The sequence below is a fragment of the Meleagris gallopavo genome, chromosome 1, assembly GCF_905368555.1.
Source record: "Meleagris gallopavo chromosome 1, MGAL_WU_HG_1.1, whole genome shotgun sequence".
Lineage (NCBI taxonomy): Eukaryota > Metazoa > Chordata > Aves > Galliformes > Phasianidae > Meleagris > Meleagris gallopavo.
The window spans coordinates 57052237-57072271 of NC_139404.1; the positions used below are offsets into that span (position 1 = coordinate 57052237).

Here is a 20035-nt window from a genome sequence, read left to right on the forward strand (position 1 = left end):
TGAAAATGTAAAGAAATTTGGTGTGATTTCATAGGGAATGACAAAGAAATTGTGAGCACTGAGATAGAATAAAAAAAGAATCACAGTAACAGAAGTGACTTAAAAGGGGCCTTCCAGTTCGAATCCAGGAACATAGCCTTATGAATTGAAATTTCAGTAGTGTTTTGTTTTGTTTTGTTTTGTTTTGTTTTGTTTTGTTTTAAACCACTCAACTAGAGCTGTGGGAGGGGAAAGATGATAAGACAGTTGCAGGAGTCAGTGTTAGTTATCACTTGAGAGCCCTGACTCATTCAGACCCACCATGAGCAAACCAGAAGAGGTAAATATGTACATTGTGGATGAGAGTATAAAAAGATCAAGGAAAGAAGGAGAAAATTGCTTTCTACAGTGATGATCATTTCATCTCTCATTGTAGCTTCTAAGAGGGGAGGCCAGGTCTAGACAAAAGAACTCTATTCACTAGTTTGGGAGCTATAGAGAAAATATCAACTGCCCTTTTACAGTTAATAAATGCAGTGTTTATCTTGACAGGACAGCATGGTTTTTGCACACTTACATTGTTAATTTCTTAACATCATCTTACGATAATGAAAATACTTTTTTTTTTTGAATAATTTTATTATTATTATTTAATAAAAACAAGCATATTCTCTAGGCTTTCTGAAAATAAAACTGCTTCTGTAAAAACTCCTGTTGGGAATTTGTAGAGAAAGAAAAATAAAATTTTTTGAAAGTTTTAGGCATTCCTCCTTTATTTTCATTTCCTGAGCCTTTTAACTAACATACTTCTTGTTGTTTTTGTTAACATTCAATCTTTTCTTATTATACCTCACCTCTCAGGAAGAAATTATTTATTGCCATTGTATTTGTATTCACTGCTGCTTGAGTGCAAAACTTTCACCAAAAAAAAAAAGAAAAAAAAAGAAAAAAAAGACATCTTCTATAGCAATTGGATCCATCTTCTTGATCAGATATGGGTTATAGTGTCCTGGGCTGTGATATTTTGTTTAAAACTTGCAGTGCAGGAATGGCATTGCTCTTGATGCTTTCTAGCAGAAAGGGCTAGATAACTATAAACCCAGGTGCAGGTTCAGATTTCTAGGTATGATGTTGTGTTACAGAAGCATTTGGAGATTCTGTCTATGAGAACCAGTAGGATGTTTGATTTAACTTGTATAACATTATATTTTTATGGTAGGGAATATAGTTTATTAATAAGTTCATAAGAATAAAAATAAATTTATTATAATTTGTAAAAGCACTTTCCAAAACCTGTTGTCTTATCTCATCAAAATTGATGTTCTCCCATGAAACATCTCAATTCAGACAAAACATTTGCACTGGAAAAAACGTTCAGTCTGTATTATTTTGCCAAATCCTTTTCCTGAGTCTTGAGTTGTTCTAAATTATGGTCTGCACTAAAACACAGAATTCCTGGGTGTATCCATTATCAGTTTCAACTATTAATTTATGTTCAGGGAAATAGAAATATAAAATATCCACAGAGTGTGTTTGTCCTAGCCTGATGCAAGAGACAAGCATGCAATCAACTATGCAAATATCAAAGGCTAGGGGAACTGTTATCCACAAGTTAACTAATGACTTTTGCTCATTTAATTGAACAAAGCTAGATTGGGCATGCTAATTGATCATTGTTTTCAACTTTTTCTTTGTTTACATTTTAATTGTTTTCTTCCATCATGCTGCTTTTAGTTCCCTGCTCATTTTTATAGTGTTGGCATATCCCCCACTGTATTTAATGCTCTTTTTGTGTGTGGTGTGTGTGTGTGTGTGTGTGTGAGTGTGTGTGTATAAGTGTGTGTGTATAAGTGTGTGTGTGACCTGTAATGATGTCTATACTGGAAAGAGAACATAAAGTTGATTACATGTTGAAACATTTAGTCCCCAAACTGCACACTTCAATTTTTGAAGTGAAATGTTTGACTTAGTCTTATCGTCAGGGTCATGCTATGATTATTTTTTCATTTTTAGCAAAACTCCTTGATTGTGGATTGTTATTATGGCTGCCCTGTCCTGTAGCTGAGGGTAAATGTTAGTTTAAAAAAAAAAAGTTGACCAAATATAATTTTAGTTTTCGTAAATTTTTCTACTTTTCCCTTGCTGATACCTCTTATTTTTTTATTCACTACTATACTACTTGAATAAGTTACCACTTCTGTAGCTCCTTCCAGTACTGGCTCTCCTTTGAAACAATTGCTCTTCCCTACCTTCTGCTGTTTAGCAGCTTCCCCCTTCCCCACAGAGGGGAGAGCATTGCTGGAGGCACCTCCGTCTGGGGTGGCCCTTCTCTTCACCTTGGCAGTGAAGAGGAGAGGAAGAAGAAAAGCTGAGAAATGCCTGTTAGCTGAAACTCTGTTAGCACACATATTGAGACAACTGGCCACTTCTATTTGGTATTTCTGGTACTGGTCCCAAAATATCATGGTTATTCTAATAGGTTTTCTTTAATAAGATAATTCTAAAACACAACTATGGTTAGAAATGAGAAGGCACACAAACAACAGAGGTAGTATAATTTGATAGACCATTCACTTGTTCTAATTACAGGTACTTCTTCTCAAAAGTTGGCTTTTATTTAAATATAAAATATATCTGTTTGGACTCTACACAACATTTCTTAGATCCATGAAAGTGCAACCAAATGAAGAAGAGCAGCAAGTTGGCTCAAGTCTTCATGCCACAAGGAAGGCCTCTGAATCTTTACCCCTGTGGAGGAATACAGAGAAATTTGTCCAATTTCCACGTCCACTTTCCATGTCCACTTATGTTTCCTATTCAGAAAGGAAACATAAAGTTAATAAAGATGTAACATCAGTTAAAGAAACTGCAGTACAGTGACAGGACAGCCACAACAAGCAAATAAACTATTCTATTGATAACTGCAGTAGTCACAGTAGATGTGTAAAGAAAAGCTAGTGCCTGAAAGACATTGGAATGAGGACAATGAAAAATACTGGATTTAAGTAGCCTGCAAAATTAATTGCAGAAAATCTAAGGAACTGTAGTATGTGCAGATATCACTGGGTATTTTATTAAAGGCTGGTAGGCTGATATGCATAGGATTGAAGTAATATGATTCAGACTTACTTTGGAGGAGTGGAAAAATGTCTACAGTTTTATGTCAACACAAAGATGGATGTGGATTTAACTAGATTTTGTTTTTTGTTTAGTTTAGTGTTATGCATGAGGAAAATAAAATAGCATTAAATATTTTCATTATAGAAGATAACTATAATTCTAATTATAGAAAGGTTTTTCTTTCTGAATGTACAGGGCAAATGGTGCTAATAATAATAGGGGCTAAGCATTTGTGGATGGGATTTCTTCACTAGTTACCATAGGACTATTGAAACTTGATGACCTTAAAGATCATCCTGAAAAATAACCATGAGTGTCAACTGTTAATAAGATGATTCAGTTTATATAAAATAGGGTCATAAACTTTACAAGTATGATTAAGATTTTCAATTTTAAAAGTAATTTTTAAGAAATGTGAGTTGTGTTGACCCAATGGAAAATTTTTAATGAAAAATGAAAAGCAACGGGAGAGTAATTCCAAACCTATATGTTAATCAGCCCCATAAGTGCTGTCTGGAGCATAAATGGAATTTTAAATGGAATTTTGCTTGTTCGAGAAAGTACAGTCTTGGAAATCAAGAAGTTGCAGTCCACTGAGAATCAACAAAAATCAAGCTGACTTAAATATAAATGAAAATATAAGAGAATTTAGATTTTTTTTTATAGTGCTGCAAATAAAGACAATGGAGGGAATATGTGCATGTGTGTGTGAGGGGAGGGAGATCACTGGGGCTTACAGTTCACAAAGGTTTGGCTCCAAAGGTGTGTGTTTACCTCAATTTTCTATATGGAAGATCACTAGGATGGAGGGGCATGTGCTGTGTGATGAATGAGAAAGACACCTGGGGAAGCAGAAGTCTCTGCTGCTGTTAGAGATGTCAAACTCCTTAGAACTGAATGCTTTCAACTTCTTTTCAACAGTGAAACTGTATTTGCATCTCAGATTACTGCAAAAATTACACTTGACATTCTGAGTTTATTAAGAAAGTTTGTTAAAACATGCACCAAATGTTTCTTGCTGTTGAACAATTGGAGCAGAGCAAATGTAATATTTACATTTAAGAAAGGGAAAGGAAATAGATTCAGGTAACTACTCTCAGGGGACTGCAAAATAGAACACATTTGAATATGAAATTAATTTAAGAAATGGAGGTAAACATTAAGTTTCATTAAACACAGCATGTGTTTACAGAAAGGAAACTGTTTCCCATTCTAGCTCACTTATCTGATTTTCTAGATATGACTAATCTGGGACTAATCAAACTGTGATTTATTAAAGTATTTATTGTAAGACTTGATGAAAAATTATTAATTCAATCAGAAAAAAAATTGCTTTTCCTGATATTATGCTGATTCATCTGCAGCTCCTCTGAGCTCTATGGTTAATAGTCTTGTTATAATGTTGATAATGGGGATGCCATGGTGATTTGTCAGTGTCTGGAGTACATGATGTCCATGCTGATAGCTTCTTTTTCCACACTTTAGGATCAACTTGGAGTCAATTTTAAATGCTTACTGACTTTCTTTTGTACCTTTCTGTTTCTTCATTGCTCTACAGCTCCAGGTTACATATGGATTTACCACATATACAGTCCCTTTTGCATATATTATAAAGTATTTCTTTGTTATCTTTCTTACCCCTGCTTTCATCCAGCTCTAGGTCTGCATTTCGTTATCTGACCATTGGTCATTGGTTTTTTGTTGTTGCTGTTTTGTTTTGTTTTTTAAATATCTATGGGGTCTGTATTTTTTACCTGTGCCTTCAGGCTGGTATCTGCCATACATGTACTTAACACAATATTCTGTCTCCTCTTCTCAAAGTCTTTCCCAAGACACTAGTTTTGTAGTTTTTCTATAGTGAGTTATTATAATAGATAAATCATATAAGCTGGGTGGCTCCACACAAAGATAAACAAAAGTAAATCAAATTAGCCATAGCCAGATGGTCAATTAGAAAAATTGCTACAGCAGCAAAACTAAATGTGACAAATCTGTAGACAGGTCTAAGAAAGCTCAGACAGAGCAGCCCTCAGTCTTAAGCCTTGCAAACTCACTATAAAGCCCATGCTCTGTCATAAGAAATGGCAACACGTAAAGCATTGCAATACATGCAGTGTTTTAGATTAACTGCGTTGTCAACATAGATGATGTTTGGCATACTTTACTGGAAAAGCTGGAAGATATGGATGGGTTAAATCATGTTACAAAATTTGGAAATTACACTCGTATATACTAAGAATAAAACAGTTGTTTGTAAAAGCTGGGACCTTCCCAGTCGCTTTGGGAAGAACAGATGAAAGAAAGGGATTTTGAGTAATAGTTATTAACAGGAAGAAAGCCACCTGCAAAAGGCATATGTGATCCTAGAATATGCTGCATATGCTAACTTCAGTAGGGTTAAGAAAAATAAGCATTCCTGCTCACTGGTGGAACTTCATCTGAAATTGCCTATTTTGTTCTGGATGGTCTTGTTGAAAAGATGACTTGTTCCTATTGGAGCAGGAAAGGAAAGACAGTTGTTACTGTAAAATTAGATCAGGAGGCAGTAAGGGATTTGGAATGGAGGCTGACGCTCCACTCAGGTCTTTTTAAACTGCAGATATAGTGTGATTTCTGTTTAGCTCTCACAGGTGCTCAGCATAGATATTTTGATCCTGCCTCCACCCTTTTTCTGATTTTTCCTTTATTTTTTTTTTCTTCCAAGCAGAGATTGATTGAGAAATCAACTGTAAGACTGAATTCCTGTGCCTCAGTGTTCTTGGGAGAAGCCATTTGCTACAGTGAATCTCAGCTGGGCTTCAGTTCTCATCTCATTACACACTTCATGTTTTCCTAACATTTTCTGTTTCAGTGTTTAACTCTCATTAACCATTTCTCTCTTTTCTATTCCTGTTTTGATGCTCTTTTCATGGTTTTAGTGGTGTCATTTCTTATTAACTCTCTTTTTCTGATCTTGTTCCAACTCATCATTTAAGCTGTCCTGAACTCTCTCTACCTTTTTTCTCCCTGTTTTCTGCAGCTCCTTCCACCCCAAATGTCTCATTTCTTTTTTTCTTTTGTAATTTTACCTCTTCTATTGTTTGTATATATCACTACCATTTGCTTATATTCTGCTATTTGTTCTGTTTAGGGCCTGTCATATAGATTTCTAGAAATACTTTCCCTTCATGACACCTAATCTGTAATTTCCACTCGTATAAATGGAAGTTTCATTACAATAATCAAAACATCAAAAATGAGTCCATTTGCTAGTAACATTTAAATTGAAGGTTGAAATGGAAATATTAACACAATTTAAGGGAAAAGGAAAAGCTTGACACCTTATAAAGAAGAAGCTATTTTTAGTGGAACGTGTTGTTTTCAAAAACAAGTTCTAGGTTGACAGGTTTTTTCTCGTCATCCTTATAATGACCAAGTGAAATACTTGCAAGAAAAATGGAGGATTCATCTTGAATAATTATTGACAAGCTGGATTTTCTTTTCTTCTGAAGAAATATTTAATATTTAATAGGTACTATATATAGATCATAGGAGATACTTATAATTTCATGAGTGTATGTGCCCTTGCTAATCTATCATGTATAAAACAGTGATGTAATTTGCTGTAGTCTCACATATTACATCAGATTCAATGTGTTTGTGAGGTGTGAAACGAAGCATCATTCTGTTCAACACAGTTTTCCAGTTGCTTATAATTAATAGCAAAGGCACTTTAGGAAACAGCTTCTCTCTCTCTGCCAGAGGGTTCAGTATTTCCTTAGACAACTTGGCAAGGATTTCAGTAGCAGAGGAACCTGGAGTCTTTGGCAAATATGCTACATCGGGGCTTCATAGGGTTTTGTTTATAAGGCTTTTGGATTTTTTTGGACTCCACAAACTAGTTATTTTTCCTTCCAGTTTTGTGGAAAATAATACTGATGAAATTTGAATTTAAGACTCTGTCAACTCAATATAAGGCATCTTCCCTATGGACAGATATTTACAACTCTTGCTGTTTCAGGCAGCTCATGAGGTTGTGCGTTACCATTTCCCAAGTCCCTGGGGGCTGGCAGCAGTGATGTAGGAGGAAGCTCTTTGCCTCCCTAGCACGTGCCTCTCTGGCATGTGGTGGCATCCTGTGCTACAATGCCCCTATGCTGCCTTTCTTCATCAAGGACTATTTGTCCTTCCTTATGTGTTTCCACATGAGCTGTTAATACTCCAACTAGGGAGTTAGTTATTTGGAGGAGAGGAAGTGAGAAATTGAGTAGAAATGGGATGAGAGGTGAGATGCAGCGCTACTGATGGTGAAGATTCTCCAAGGGATAGTGCCTGAAAGGCGAAAGTTGAAGTCTTAACAATATTGTATGTTCAGTTATGAAGGAAAAGTTTGTGTGGTAAGGCAAATTAAAAGGCAGATTATTTATTTATTTATTCATTGCATATTTTATTTACTCATTTATTTATTCATTTTTTTTAAATATGAGACTCTCTAAATGGAAAAAATATAGCAAAAGAAAGAAAAACTACACAGTAAAGCTCACACAGGTTCAGTATGTGTCCAGGCTCTGTTTGAGTTCCCTGGTCCTTTCTTTGTGCTAGGACCTGTTGTTTTGTAAAGCAAACTAAACTGGTGCTAATAACAGCTACTTTAGGCAACTGAATGCCAGGTATCTTGCAGTTTTCATATGAACTTTAGTTAAATAAAACAATTAAATTTTCTCATTTGGCTTCTAGCATGATATTAAAGCTGTGTACTTAAAAATAAAGTCCTTGTGCTATGGATTCTACTCCTGTTGTTCATGTCAATTACAATTATGTTGCTTTTGAACAAGATTTTTGCCAGCAGGGAATACTGAGAAGTGCCAAATTAAATTTCTGATGCATTTTGTCTTTAGTTCATGGTGAGAATTATTTCTCACATAAATTTGCTATGCTTAGCGGAATGGACTCATATTTCCTCTAAAATATCTGTGGCATCAGATTAGTTTTCAAAGCCATCATAGTGGCACTGTTGATGCTGCCTCCTAGTCTGTGGCATAGCACAGGCCTTGGTTTGAAAAAAAGAAGGTGGAGAAACGCTCCATTCAAGCTACTTTTATTCTGCTGTCTCGGAACCCTACTGCCTACTAAAGATGTCTTTGGGAAAAGGAAAGAATGATGTTTTCACATATAGAGTTGTTATGGCCATGCTTTTAGGTAATGTTTAAGTTCTTTACTATGAGAGTGGTGAGGTGCTGGAACAAGCTTCCCAGAAGATTGTGGATGCCCAATCTCTAGAGGTGTTCAAGGCCAGATGGGCAGCCTGGTCTAGTATTAAATGGGGAGGTTGGTGGCCCTCTGTGGAGATTCATGATCCTTGAGGTCCTTTCCAACCCGGGCCATTCTGTGATTCTGTGATCTGTGTGAAATGATACCAAAATGTGCTAATGCAAATTACAACAAAGTGAAAAGGAAGTATGCGTGTAAACTATTTACGCCAGCCAGTTCTAAATGTCTTTTGGTGACTGGCTAATAACTGATGCTTCATCACTAAACAAACAATATTAATTTGTTTTTATATTGGAATATTTGTTTCCTAAATCCAGTTTTTGGGTTCATTAGCATGCTATTAATAGTGCCTGTGTATTCAAGTCCTACCTCTGTGCCCATTTTGCATTTCAGGCAATTAGCTTAATTGATATTAAAAAGAGACACTAGCTGTAGGGGAAGGAAATGATAGGTAGCAACATAGCAATGGCAATTAAAATAATGCATCATATTTACCTATACACGTTGTTTTCATGAATAAAGCTTTTTCAGGTGTTGAGTAAGCCTAATAAGAACTTGAACTCTTGCAAGGCAGACAGTGTTGGGTTCCCTGCTTTGTATTAATTGGTAAGATGTAACACAAAACATATTCTATATAAAATTGTACACAATAAATCACAGCCAGATGTCAGGAAAGAAGAAGTTTCAGGCCCATCATGAGTCTTGATTCTCTGACAGAGAGCAATAATTACTATTCTGTGACAGAACTCATCCATAGCATGAGTGACATTGATCAGGGATTTAGTACAGGGACTGGAAAATAAATGTTAAAAATCTTTGTATTCTCTTTGTACGGAGCTAATTGTGTTTGACTTGCATGTGTCTTCTGTCCCTGAAGCTGAGCTTCCTAAAAATGCTGTAGCTGCCATTTTGATGGGATCCCACCTTTTGCAATCTAACCAAGCCAATTTTCTTTCATCTCATTTTTCCCCAGAATGCTACAGCAACAACAGCACCGTCGAATGTTCACGGCTGTTCTCTTGGCACTTGTCTTCATCCTGGCAGCAGTGAGTACCACTGAGGCTGGAAAGAAAGAGAAACCAGGTAAGATCTAGTGTAATACAGGGTTAATCCCAGAGGCAGATTGCATGTGTGGGACAGTACAAGGCATTCATTAACCTTTTGACATGCATGATAGATATTTGTGGCAGAGACGTTTTTTCCTATGCTCAGTAGGAAAACAGGAATTAGTTTCCATGAAACCTGGCAGCTCGAGAGCATCAAAGACTAAGTCCTCAGTTTATCACAGAATGGGTATTGCAAGACATATTTCCTTAAAATTTGCTGAGAATAGGTTCCTACTAGGCTAAAGGAGAATCACATAAGAAGAATGAAAGAGTAGTTATCATGTGACTCATTTGGTGTGTTATATTCAATTGGGACACCAGTGCCATGAGAGTGAAAATCCTCCAGTAAAGGACTAAATGAACTCTGTGCTGAAAACAGACAACCAGACATCCAGTGGTAATTGCTTTTTGCTAGTGATAAACTCAGACCCCACTGCAATGGACAGAGGCCTGGAGTGGAAAACTGACATCTATCAAACTCATTTTTGATGTTTTTTAAGTATTGCACGTTATGGTGTTTTTCTTAAGATCTTATATCTTTTAGGGTAGTATGGTTACATTGCAGCTGAACTTGATAATCTTTAAGTTCTTTTCCAACCTGAGCAATTCTATGGTTCTGTAATTACTTACATGCTGCTTACACACTGGTTAATATGACTTGTTAGTCTATTAGAATTAGTATTCCCATTAAAAAAAAAGATGTTTCTAATCAGTGTGGCTGTAAGGAAACACTATAAAATACGGAAGAGCGAAAGCACAAATCATTCTATATAAGATTATTTAAAATTACATGTGATACTTGGGGCCTTAATTATTATTTTGGTCAACACTTGGATTTGTCCCTACTTTTGTCCCTACAGCACCTGCTTTCGTCCCTAAGAAACAAAACCTGAGTAGGCTATCAGCATTTCAAGGTGTTCTGATCAAATTCTGAGTGTTTACATTAGGAAGATCAAGAACCATAATTATTTTGTATTTACATATCCTTCTATATGTAGTTTCTTATTCGCCTTTGAAGATTTGGTTATAATCTGGCATAAAATGTAACACGGTATATGCCAAGTGAAAAGTTTCTGCTATTTTCAGGAGGTGCTCAAATCCCAGCACATAAATGTCAGCACATAAATTTTGTATCTACATAGTGTGGTTTGCTCCAGATGAAAGTGAATATATTTATGTGTCATCAGCCACTGAAGGCAGAGGAATGTCCTTTTCCAAGTGTTTGTTCAGTGGTCCCTGCCCCTGAGGGTGTGTAGATTCCCCATTCTGAAGATGACAGTCTGATTTGGCTATTAGATGTAGTGGAACTGACTTTGAATGATCGCGATTTGGAGTTAAAGCCTAAGAGGCTGAAATGTTTGCAGAATTTTGAAGGGCACGCCAGATTTTTTGCTGGTGAAGCTGTTTTACAAACGTCTTCCATATTTACTCTCTCAAGCGCTGTGACTGTTTAGTGAAGAGACATTTCCCTATCAGCTGTGAGTACTGACTGTTTATCTTGTGTTTGCTTCCTTGTCTTCCACCAGAGAAAAAGGCCAAGAAGTCTGACTGTGGGGAATGGCAGTGGAGTGTCTGTGTGCCCACCAATGGAGACTGCGGCCTGGGGACGCGTGAGGGCACTCGCACTGGAGCAGAGTGCAAACAAACCACCAAGACTCAGAAGTGTAAGATTCCCTGCAACTGGAAGAAGCAATTTGGAGGTAAGCATCACACTTTCAAGGGACTGTTCTTTTTCTTTTTACTGAAGTATGATGAAGAAAGACTATATTTTCTTCTTAGCTCTGCAGACAAGGTGCCTCCAAATTTCAAGTCTGTGCAACTAAATTATTTGAGGCATAGAGGGCAGCTTCCTCAGAGCAAAGCAGCTCCTCCGGCAGAGAATCCAGATAATCTAATGTCGTAAACTTAGTATTCCAGCAGCACGATTAAATCTGTTTTCCTGTGGTGTAGAACCCTATTTAAGGCAGCAGTGTAAGAGTCATCTGTTCTCTCACAGCTGTGAATCTCCGCTATGGTTACTACTGGCTTTATGGGTCCTTGTGATACGTGGTTTGGAACATGGAGCATGGGTGGTTACCAGTGTGTGTGCACTAAATGGAGGCCAGATTGTTTTATCATTTTATAAAGTTTATATGTGGCAATTGAGAAAGATATCTCAGACCTGTCCCAGGCAAGATGTCTGTCCAGAACTCAGATCTTTGCAACTCTTGCAAAGTTAGCTGCTTTTTTTTTTTTTTAAAAACAGCTTGTATGGCTTTGACATGACTGTGATCTTTCCAAAGCAATCAGTGCAGCAGCAGTTTCAGACTTGACAAGACCATAGTTGCACATATCTTCTTGAAACTATTCAACCCTTATCTCTTAACCTTTGGCATCACACAAATGGAGGAACAATCATACAGAACTTGAACAGAGTTTTCATTTCTCTTTTTTTTTTCTTTATAGTGTATCTTAATAGTTCAATATATTTTCATTTTATTTACATTCTGTATTGACAATAATACAATATTCATGCAAAAGCAGAGGATTTTTTAAAATTCTCCTGGGATTCCTTTCTCTAGTTGCATGATCCTTTTGTCTAGGAGCACTGGCTGTCTGTGAAGAAAGTGGTTATATTGTTGCTCTTTCCTACTGGACTGATAACATTTTTGTTTTCACTCTCAATCCTTCTATTTAAAAAATTACCATTTATTTACTCATTGCAGCAGAGTGTAAATACCAGTTCCAGGCCTGGGGAGAATGTGACTTGAATACTGCCTTGAAAACTCGAACTGGGAACCTAAAGAGAGCTCTTCATAATGCTGACTGCCAGAAGACTGTCACAATCTCAAAGCCCTGTGGGAAGCTTACCAAACCCAAACCTCAAGGTAAATTCAATTTGCTGATCGTTGCACACTAGTTCATTTAGGTTGATGGAATTGTGACGTCTCACATGCTTCAGTAGGAACAGGAGATTGTACTCTCATAGCTTTTTCTCAGTCTGCATTCTCCTGTCTCCCAGCTGTCAGGCAGGCAATATTCCTGCATTATACAGTAAATGAAAAGTAACAGACAAGTGAACTGAAGATTAGGACCCCAGTTTTATCCCTAGACTACATGTGTTGCCACCATTTTGTTGATGTGCAGCAGACCATCAGAGTGAAGTGTTGCATAACTCACTTGTTGACAAGAACACTCCAATAATAGCATGCAAGAACATGTCTTATTGAGATAAACACACCTTTCATATTGACATTTGGTATTGAATAATGATGAAATGAAAAAGGGACTACTTTCCTCCTGGGCATGTAGTGTTCAAGGGATGTTTTGCTCACTGCATGCTGAAAAGAGGGTATGTAGGTGTTCTGTACCTTTTGGGTTTCTTTATTCGAAGACAGCAGGCATGAGACCACCTAATGTCTTATTTAACTGTAATTCCTAGTACAAAAGAAGGCATGTGCTCATTTTGCTTCCTAGTGTCTCTTAGACAAACTTATTTTATTTCTAGTTATTAAGGCCTTTTAACGTATTCTTTCATTGGCAATAGCACATGTTATGTACGTAGGATGATTTATAGTGGAAGCTAAAGCTGTGAGATCTTGTTTAAGCAGTCAAACTAATGTTTTTTATGTAAATGATACAAGCTATGTTACTCTGGCATTTGCTGAAGACTAGGTTAAAAACTTTCCAGGCTTTGAATATTTGGATAATTATAGAAATAAATGTGATCAGAGGTGACAGGTGGAACTTGGATGAGCAATTTTCCAGTTGTGGGTGGTGGTGCACCAGTGATCTGTGGAGCACTCTGCCTGTGCACACCTTCAGTGGAGCTACCAGATAAGTGCTGAGTCTAGAACCTGTGGATAATGCAAGTTGTGAAGCAGAAAGCATACAACTAGATTTCCGGAAACCAGCTGACTTGGTTGAATTAGCAGCAATAAACATCTTCATTTGGGCATGGAAATGACTGAGAGGGAATAAAAGTGGGAATAAATGTAACAAGGGCTTGGAGCTGTGTAATTTTATTGCTTATTAGTTAGAAGGGAAGGATTTAGTTTTATTATTATTCTATTATTTTTTTGCAAATTTCCATGCATTTGGGAGTTCATTGAATGAAGTTTCTTCTTGTACTGCCAGAAGGGCTCTGCTGCTCGAGCCACCCCCAGCCTCCTACCCAGTCTTGCCTCTGCGGAGTCAGTGGGCTCTACTGATGGCTTCTGGAAGAGAGGGAAACAAAGCAGAGCATTGATGATGTTGGTACAGGGACATTTCATGTTACAACTCTAAAGGCAGTGTCCTAGTAGAGCATTTGTCATTTCTGCATTGGAGTTCCTCTAATCCTGAAAGTTGGATTGTGACCCTCTGCAGCAAGAAAATTATGTGGTGCTAGTTAAACAGAAAATCTTACTTTGCTTGATTTGAAATAGGTACAAGCGTAGGTTTGTGATCATAATAAATTTGGGCAGAAATTCTGCTCTCTTGACTTGCATTAGAAATCTTACAGCATCTTCCTGTCTACCACCTGCTCATTCATCTGCTGCTGGCATTAGGAGGAGCAGCAAATGTGGAAGTCAAACACTTGCAGTCTGCCTAGGCCCTGAACTGAAGATAAGCAGTCCATATTGCAGATCAGTGTGTATGACTGCTTAGGAACTGCACTGGTTAGTGTGTTGACAGCACTAGGAGGAACTAAAGGAAGAAGTTAGGTCAAGCAGTTGAATACTGTGTGAAATGTGCCTTACTGAACTTCATTACTGAGTTAAAATCTGACTGCTGAAATGAAGAATATTTCTGTTTGCTTCCTGAGGTGAGGGAAATTACAGGCTGGAGGTAAGTCCCTATCTGTATCTAGGTAAAAGAAAAAATAATCTGTATGCAATTATAGTTAGAATAGAATAAATATAATTCTTTGGAACCATTAAGTAAGATCTAGGTTACTGCTTGAACACTTGAAATGGGCTACAGATACATATTAGGCCTCCTTTTCTTCTGTAGCTTCACATCAGCAACTCAGGACTACAAGCGAAGAAAGCATATAATACATTATTTGGAAACAGCAGTCTTTTTCCTGTGGTGTAGTGTTGTGTGAAGTCTGTATTCATATGCAGCTAAACCTGAAAATGCCATCAGTTGCCGCTGTGATTGCTTGGAGTAGAAAGGCAGTGGTTCTCTAGCATCTGTGGGCATTGACAACAGAATTGTAAGCGAGGGTCCTGTGATTAAAGGAATCTGTTCTACTGCTTAACTGTTACATTTTGGATCAGTGCAGGCTTTGAGAACTTCATCACTGAGAACATCTGTGACAGCAATAGGCTGGGAGTACCAAAAATGGATGTGAGATGACCAAGATTATGTCACTGAAAAGTAGCAATATATTCAGAAAAAAGAATTGTTTCAATAATTTTCCTGACTAGCCCTCTTTCCCATGGCCTGATTTTCTCCTTTCATTAGTTGCATTTGTAACCTCTTCATTGCATTGTTTTTTCTTTTGATTTGGTATTATTATTAGGGTAAGTAAAAACCTCCATTTAGCTTCTCCAATCAACTGCAGTTTAATGTATCTTTTGTTATTTACTGTCACTTGCCTGCTGTTAAAAGTAAAATTTCTGACTTAAGTGTTTTGCTGTATTAGAATCTGTCCATGATAAGAATGTTTTCTAATGAACTTGCCCAAATTCCTTTTATTATCACTAAATAGTTTCTGAGATGAAGTGACTGGATTACACAGTGTTTCAAGCCTGTCCTCTACAGATTTGTATTGAAAAAGAAAACAGCATTATAACACTTCTTTTTATTCACAGTTTTACTCATTATCTAAAATGTTTTTCTTCTGCTCACAGCTTGCATGTGGAGCAAGTATCTTTATCTGAGACTTCCACAGTAGTCCCTGAATACTTTTTTTCTTAAATGAATTAATATGATTAGTTAAGAATCCAAGAATGAATGTAAGTCAGAATTTTTTTCCATCTAGACTTGTCCAGTGCAGCACCGTGTCTCAGATTTCACCTGGCACATTTTCATAGCTGAAGTTCTTCCTCACCTTCACTGCTCTTTGAGAATAGCACAAATAAATTGATATCATCCATAAATGCTGCTCTGTTGTTGCTTTTCAGCTCATGAACGTAGCAAAGCTACGTTCCTCTCACTGAACTACTTTAGAAGTTGAGTACTGTTTTGGGGAGTTTGAATGATGTTTAACAGAAAAAAAACTATACATAAAAAAATTCAAAGGGTTGTTTGTCAGATTCACTGACAAGAATGTCTTTTTTTTTTTTTAATGAGGAACTTTCTTGATCTGCAGCAAGAATTCTGCTAAATTAAGCCAGGACAACCTCATTAGCATTAGAAATTAATGAATTTCTGATAAACTGGTGATCTAAGATTGGATTTATCATTAGCCAGCATTCATGGAAAAGCCTTAAAATCCTTTTGAATCTTTTGAAGTTTGGAAAATAACTTCAATTCCTGGATATTTTTTCCTTTAACCTTTTGTATGTTTTCCTTATTAGCAATTGCTCTGTCTCACTGTTTTTTTTCTGAACAGCTCACTCTAAGAATGGATTGTAGTCTTGGAGATCACTGCTTGCAAGAGGAGAATTATTAGAGAACCTCTAATATTGGTTTCAAGAGGGAGAGCAGATGATGATTTAGGAATTTGAATTTTATCTGGATTCCTAATGGTCTCTTTTTTTTCATATTTTTATGAGATGCTCTTGGATTGGATGACAATAGCTTGGTCTTGGGCTGCTGTGCTGAAATAGTGAAAACTGGTGTACTGAATATCAATTTTGACAGAGAGATTGTCAGTGCTGTGACATTGATATCCCAGACACCAGGTTTTGTTTATTTAGTACAGAAATGAAGTTCTGAGAAGTCCTGTCACAAAGGCTGGAAAGGATGAAACAATAATCACAGGATCCTGGCAGAAGCAGACACCTCTCCTCTAATACATACAACTGCATATTCTAATCAGTGTCTGAAGTGCCAGGGATGTTCAAGTTATCCCTAAACTATCTTGATGGATGCAAAAGAATCAGGCACTTCTGTTGAGCAGCTGCTCTGATGGCCAACTTGCACTGAAGAGCAGAAATTGGTTCCGACAAATTCCATCTGGCCTGCTTCATGGCCACCCAAATGTGATTGATGATTGTTCAGGTTCCAGAGGTTTCCTCTCCAACCAGAGAGGAAAAGAATGGGATATTGTCAGGATTCAGAAAACATTTTGGTTTTAGTGCTGAGAGAGGAGGAATTTATTTTTACTGAGCTAGGTAGCCTGGTAGGCTTTATTTCTTTTTTTCACTCAGGCTTTCTGTCCTTATTTTTCTTCTCTCTCTCTCTCTATAATTCTCTTACTTTGAACTATTTATACCTTTGATAAAGATAAAAAGAAATAGGATAAGCAGTTTACCTGGACACTTAGAAAAACAATTTTACTAGAGCCGGCAAACATTAATACTGTTTATGCCACTGTTGTCTTTAATAACTGGAGTGTCATCTAAAGATCATGTCATCCAGTACCCATGCTCTTAAAGACTGTTCAGAGGAAGGCAAGACTTGCAATAGATTATAATGGCCACAGTGTCTTTTCTGTAATGAAGATCAAGTGTAGCATATTGCTCCAGCAATGCCTCAGCACATTTCCTGTCTTTGGCAGTGTATGTGCTCCTACAGTGTTATTACTAATTTCCCATTGTTTTAAGAGCTTTATTTAAGAGTTAATAGCAAAATAAATAACCTGCGCTACTTCTATGTAGGAAACTTTACAGGAAGAATTTCCAGAAAACGAACAGATAACCCTACAATCACTCCAAAGAGCTGAGGAAGTACAATGTAAACAATAATAATTATTGAAAGTCAGAAAGGCTAAATGATTTTTCAGGATCATACAATTACAGTAACAGGTGCACATGCTCAGGTAGGAGCTGTTAACTCCTGGCTGCATGCTCTTACTAGCAGAATTGCTCCCTTTTTTCCCAGTCTGCAACTATCTGAATGTGACAATTTACTTTGGGTTGTCTGAACTACCATCTTTAACTAGGGTCTCATTTTGATGTTAATTATCTCAGTGGATTTATGACAGTGTTTGACATTAACTTACCTTGCGTCTTCTTAGGGGAGCTTGCTGTCAAAACATAGAGCTGGGCTTTTGTTAATGAGCAGATATATTCCTCTACCAACTTTGGTGCCAGAAGCAGAATGCAACATGTGGTTTTTGGGCACTACAGCTTTGATTCCTACCTGCAGAGAGGACATCTGACTAACAGCATTGCCAGGGCAGACTATCTGCTCTTTGGCAGAATGACTTGGCTGTTGGTTGTTGCAAGGAGCTCACAGTGACGATTTCTGAATGAATTGCTCACCAGATATGCAGCTACTTGTTGCTCAGACAAACTGGGTGTAGCACTGAAAAAAAAAGACTGACAGCTTGTAACTTCATTTTACAGGGTAGGCAATCTGCTTTTTCCGTGGTGCCCTCCCTCAAGTTTGTCTTTGAGCAGCAAAACAATGCCTTCTTCTGAAGAGTAGCTGGAGGAAATGCAGGGGGAGAATAAATGATTTGTTAGGACTGTGATTTTGTTTTATTTGATGTGTCTCCCTCTGAAGGTTGCAGAACTCCCTGTCTTTAATGTAACTCATTAGTCATGCAGGCATGCAGCTAGCGTAATAATTAGTATTACAGGAGGCAGAATAATAGGAGCTACTTAAACTAATTAAATATAAAAATGAGGGATTTTCTCATATTAGGCAACAGCTGCTATAGTTAAACAAAAACCTGAAAGGTAAATTGGAAAGTTTCTCTCTTCTTATGAAGGCACGAGGCAGACTCATTCAAGAGTGTTCCCTGGCACTAACCAGGAGCCTGCAGTGAAGTACAGTGATCTCAGCTCTGTGGGACAGACTGGCAGGGGGATGCCCAGCAGGAACAGCATGACCGACTGTTATTGTTGTTGCTATGATCATGACTATTTGTATTGCATGAGTGCCCAGAGGCCCTGGTTGAAAAAGGGTGCCACTGTACTGAGTACTGCATTGTGAGAGGCAGTTTTGCCATGAATAATTCATGTCTCATGGAGCTGAGAAATGTGAAAATTGAGAGGAGAAATGGTGGTCTAGAGGGGTGAGACTGGGTACTAAATTCTTGGTTGTGTTTCCCTTAGTCTGAGATGAGGCTTGTTATTTCAAGATGAAATAAAACTCACAGAGAACTCTGTGAGTCTCTGAGATACATTTCTGTGGCTTGGCCTCTTGCTGCTGTAACATGAGGAAAAATGATTTTTCTCATTAACTTAAGTGGGAACAAGAGTAAGCCATATAAGAAAAACAGAACAGAACGATGGTTACGGTGTGGACCAGCCTCAAGCTGCTAGTAAGCTGCCATTGCAGGCCTAAGCTAATGAAATTCTGATGTCTTCAAATGGAGGTTTCTTTCTGGTTCTATTTCCTTCCTTATGTTTCTTGAAAGCTTTCCCCTGTAACTTCTTTCAAGAATGCTTTTGTACTTTTGGAAAATGAGACTTTTTGGACAAATAATTTGAGCGTTTCATCCAGTTGTACTGTCATTCTGATTCACACATCCCTGATTCCAGGGAGCAGTAAATGCATGTAGGAGAGGGAGAAAGATATTTTTAAAAGAAGTAGTTTTCAATTTTTAGTTGTTCTGCAGATTTAACAGGTGATTTTAAAAAAGACAGGGAAATTTCATGGGAAGCCTTGACCTCCATGTTTTTTACCTTCTGGTTCGTATCCCAGATGCTTTTTTTCTGTGCAAACTAATAAGATGAAAAACTGGATGTGATAAATGTTCTTGTTTAACCCTCTCATGCCTGCAGGAGTTTCTTTTAGTATTTAGTACAGACCTTCTGGGGAGAAAGTTTAAATAGCTCTATGTGCCAATTTTCTTACGTGCTCATTGTCTCACTTTCCTGGCTTGGAGGAGCAGGCCAGCCTCCTTGGCATTAGTCACTGCCCTTGAACCGTGGAAATGCCTGAAGCTGTGGGACTTACTGTGATAAAAGATATGCCATCAGCAAATGTTTACACTCATTACTGTTCCCAGCAGTGAAACAGAGAGAAAGCTCTGTTCCTTCCTTTTTGTCCTCTCCTTTTCTAGTTCTTCACTTCCTTTCCTTTCAAGCTTTATTTTCCACATCATCTTCTCTATATCCTTTCTCCTATCTGGGCTTACTGCAAAAGTTTTGTAGGCGACTCTTCAGCGTGAAGAACTGACCAATGCAAAGTCTGTACTCCTTCCCTGAGGGTAAATTAGGCGGGGGCAGATGCACAGAGCGCGACTGAGAAATGTCCACGTCTGCTTTTCAAAAACCAACTACGTAAAATGAGGTTTCTATTCACAGTACATAGCAAATAATTTTCTGCAGAACAGCTGTTTGCTGGTCTCAGTTTGACGTATGAACTGCTGCAATGTCTGCAATGTAGCATTTTGCTTCTCTGTGGATATAGGGAAATGCCAGTCTCCAAAGAGCTTATTACTACTTTTTGTTTTCAGCAGTCTCCTGCAGACACGTGAATGCAGAGTAAATTCTGAATGTATCAGTCTATTCCTGCACCTGTCTCGTGGGTATTAAGATGGATCTTGTGTA

General features: G+C 37.5%; 1 protein-coding gene across 1 annotated transcript in view; it reads left to right on the plus strand.

Moving 5' to 3' along the window:
- PTN (pleiotrophin) overlaps positions 1-20035 on the plus strand; it is a 71707-nt gene that overhangs the window by 39786 nt on the left and 11886 nt on the right. The window contains exons 2-4 of the mRNA XM_085229078.1: positions 9323-9432; positions 10982-11155; positions 12161-12322. Coding sequence (XP_085085204.1) covers positions 9324-9432; positions 10982-11155; positions 12161-12322 — 445 coding nt within the window. The 5' untranslated portion in view covers position 9323. The remainder of the gene's footprint in view (positions 1-9322; positions 9433-10981; positions 11156-12160; positions 12323-20035) is intronic.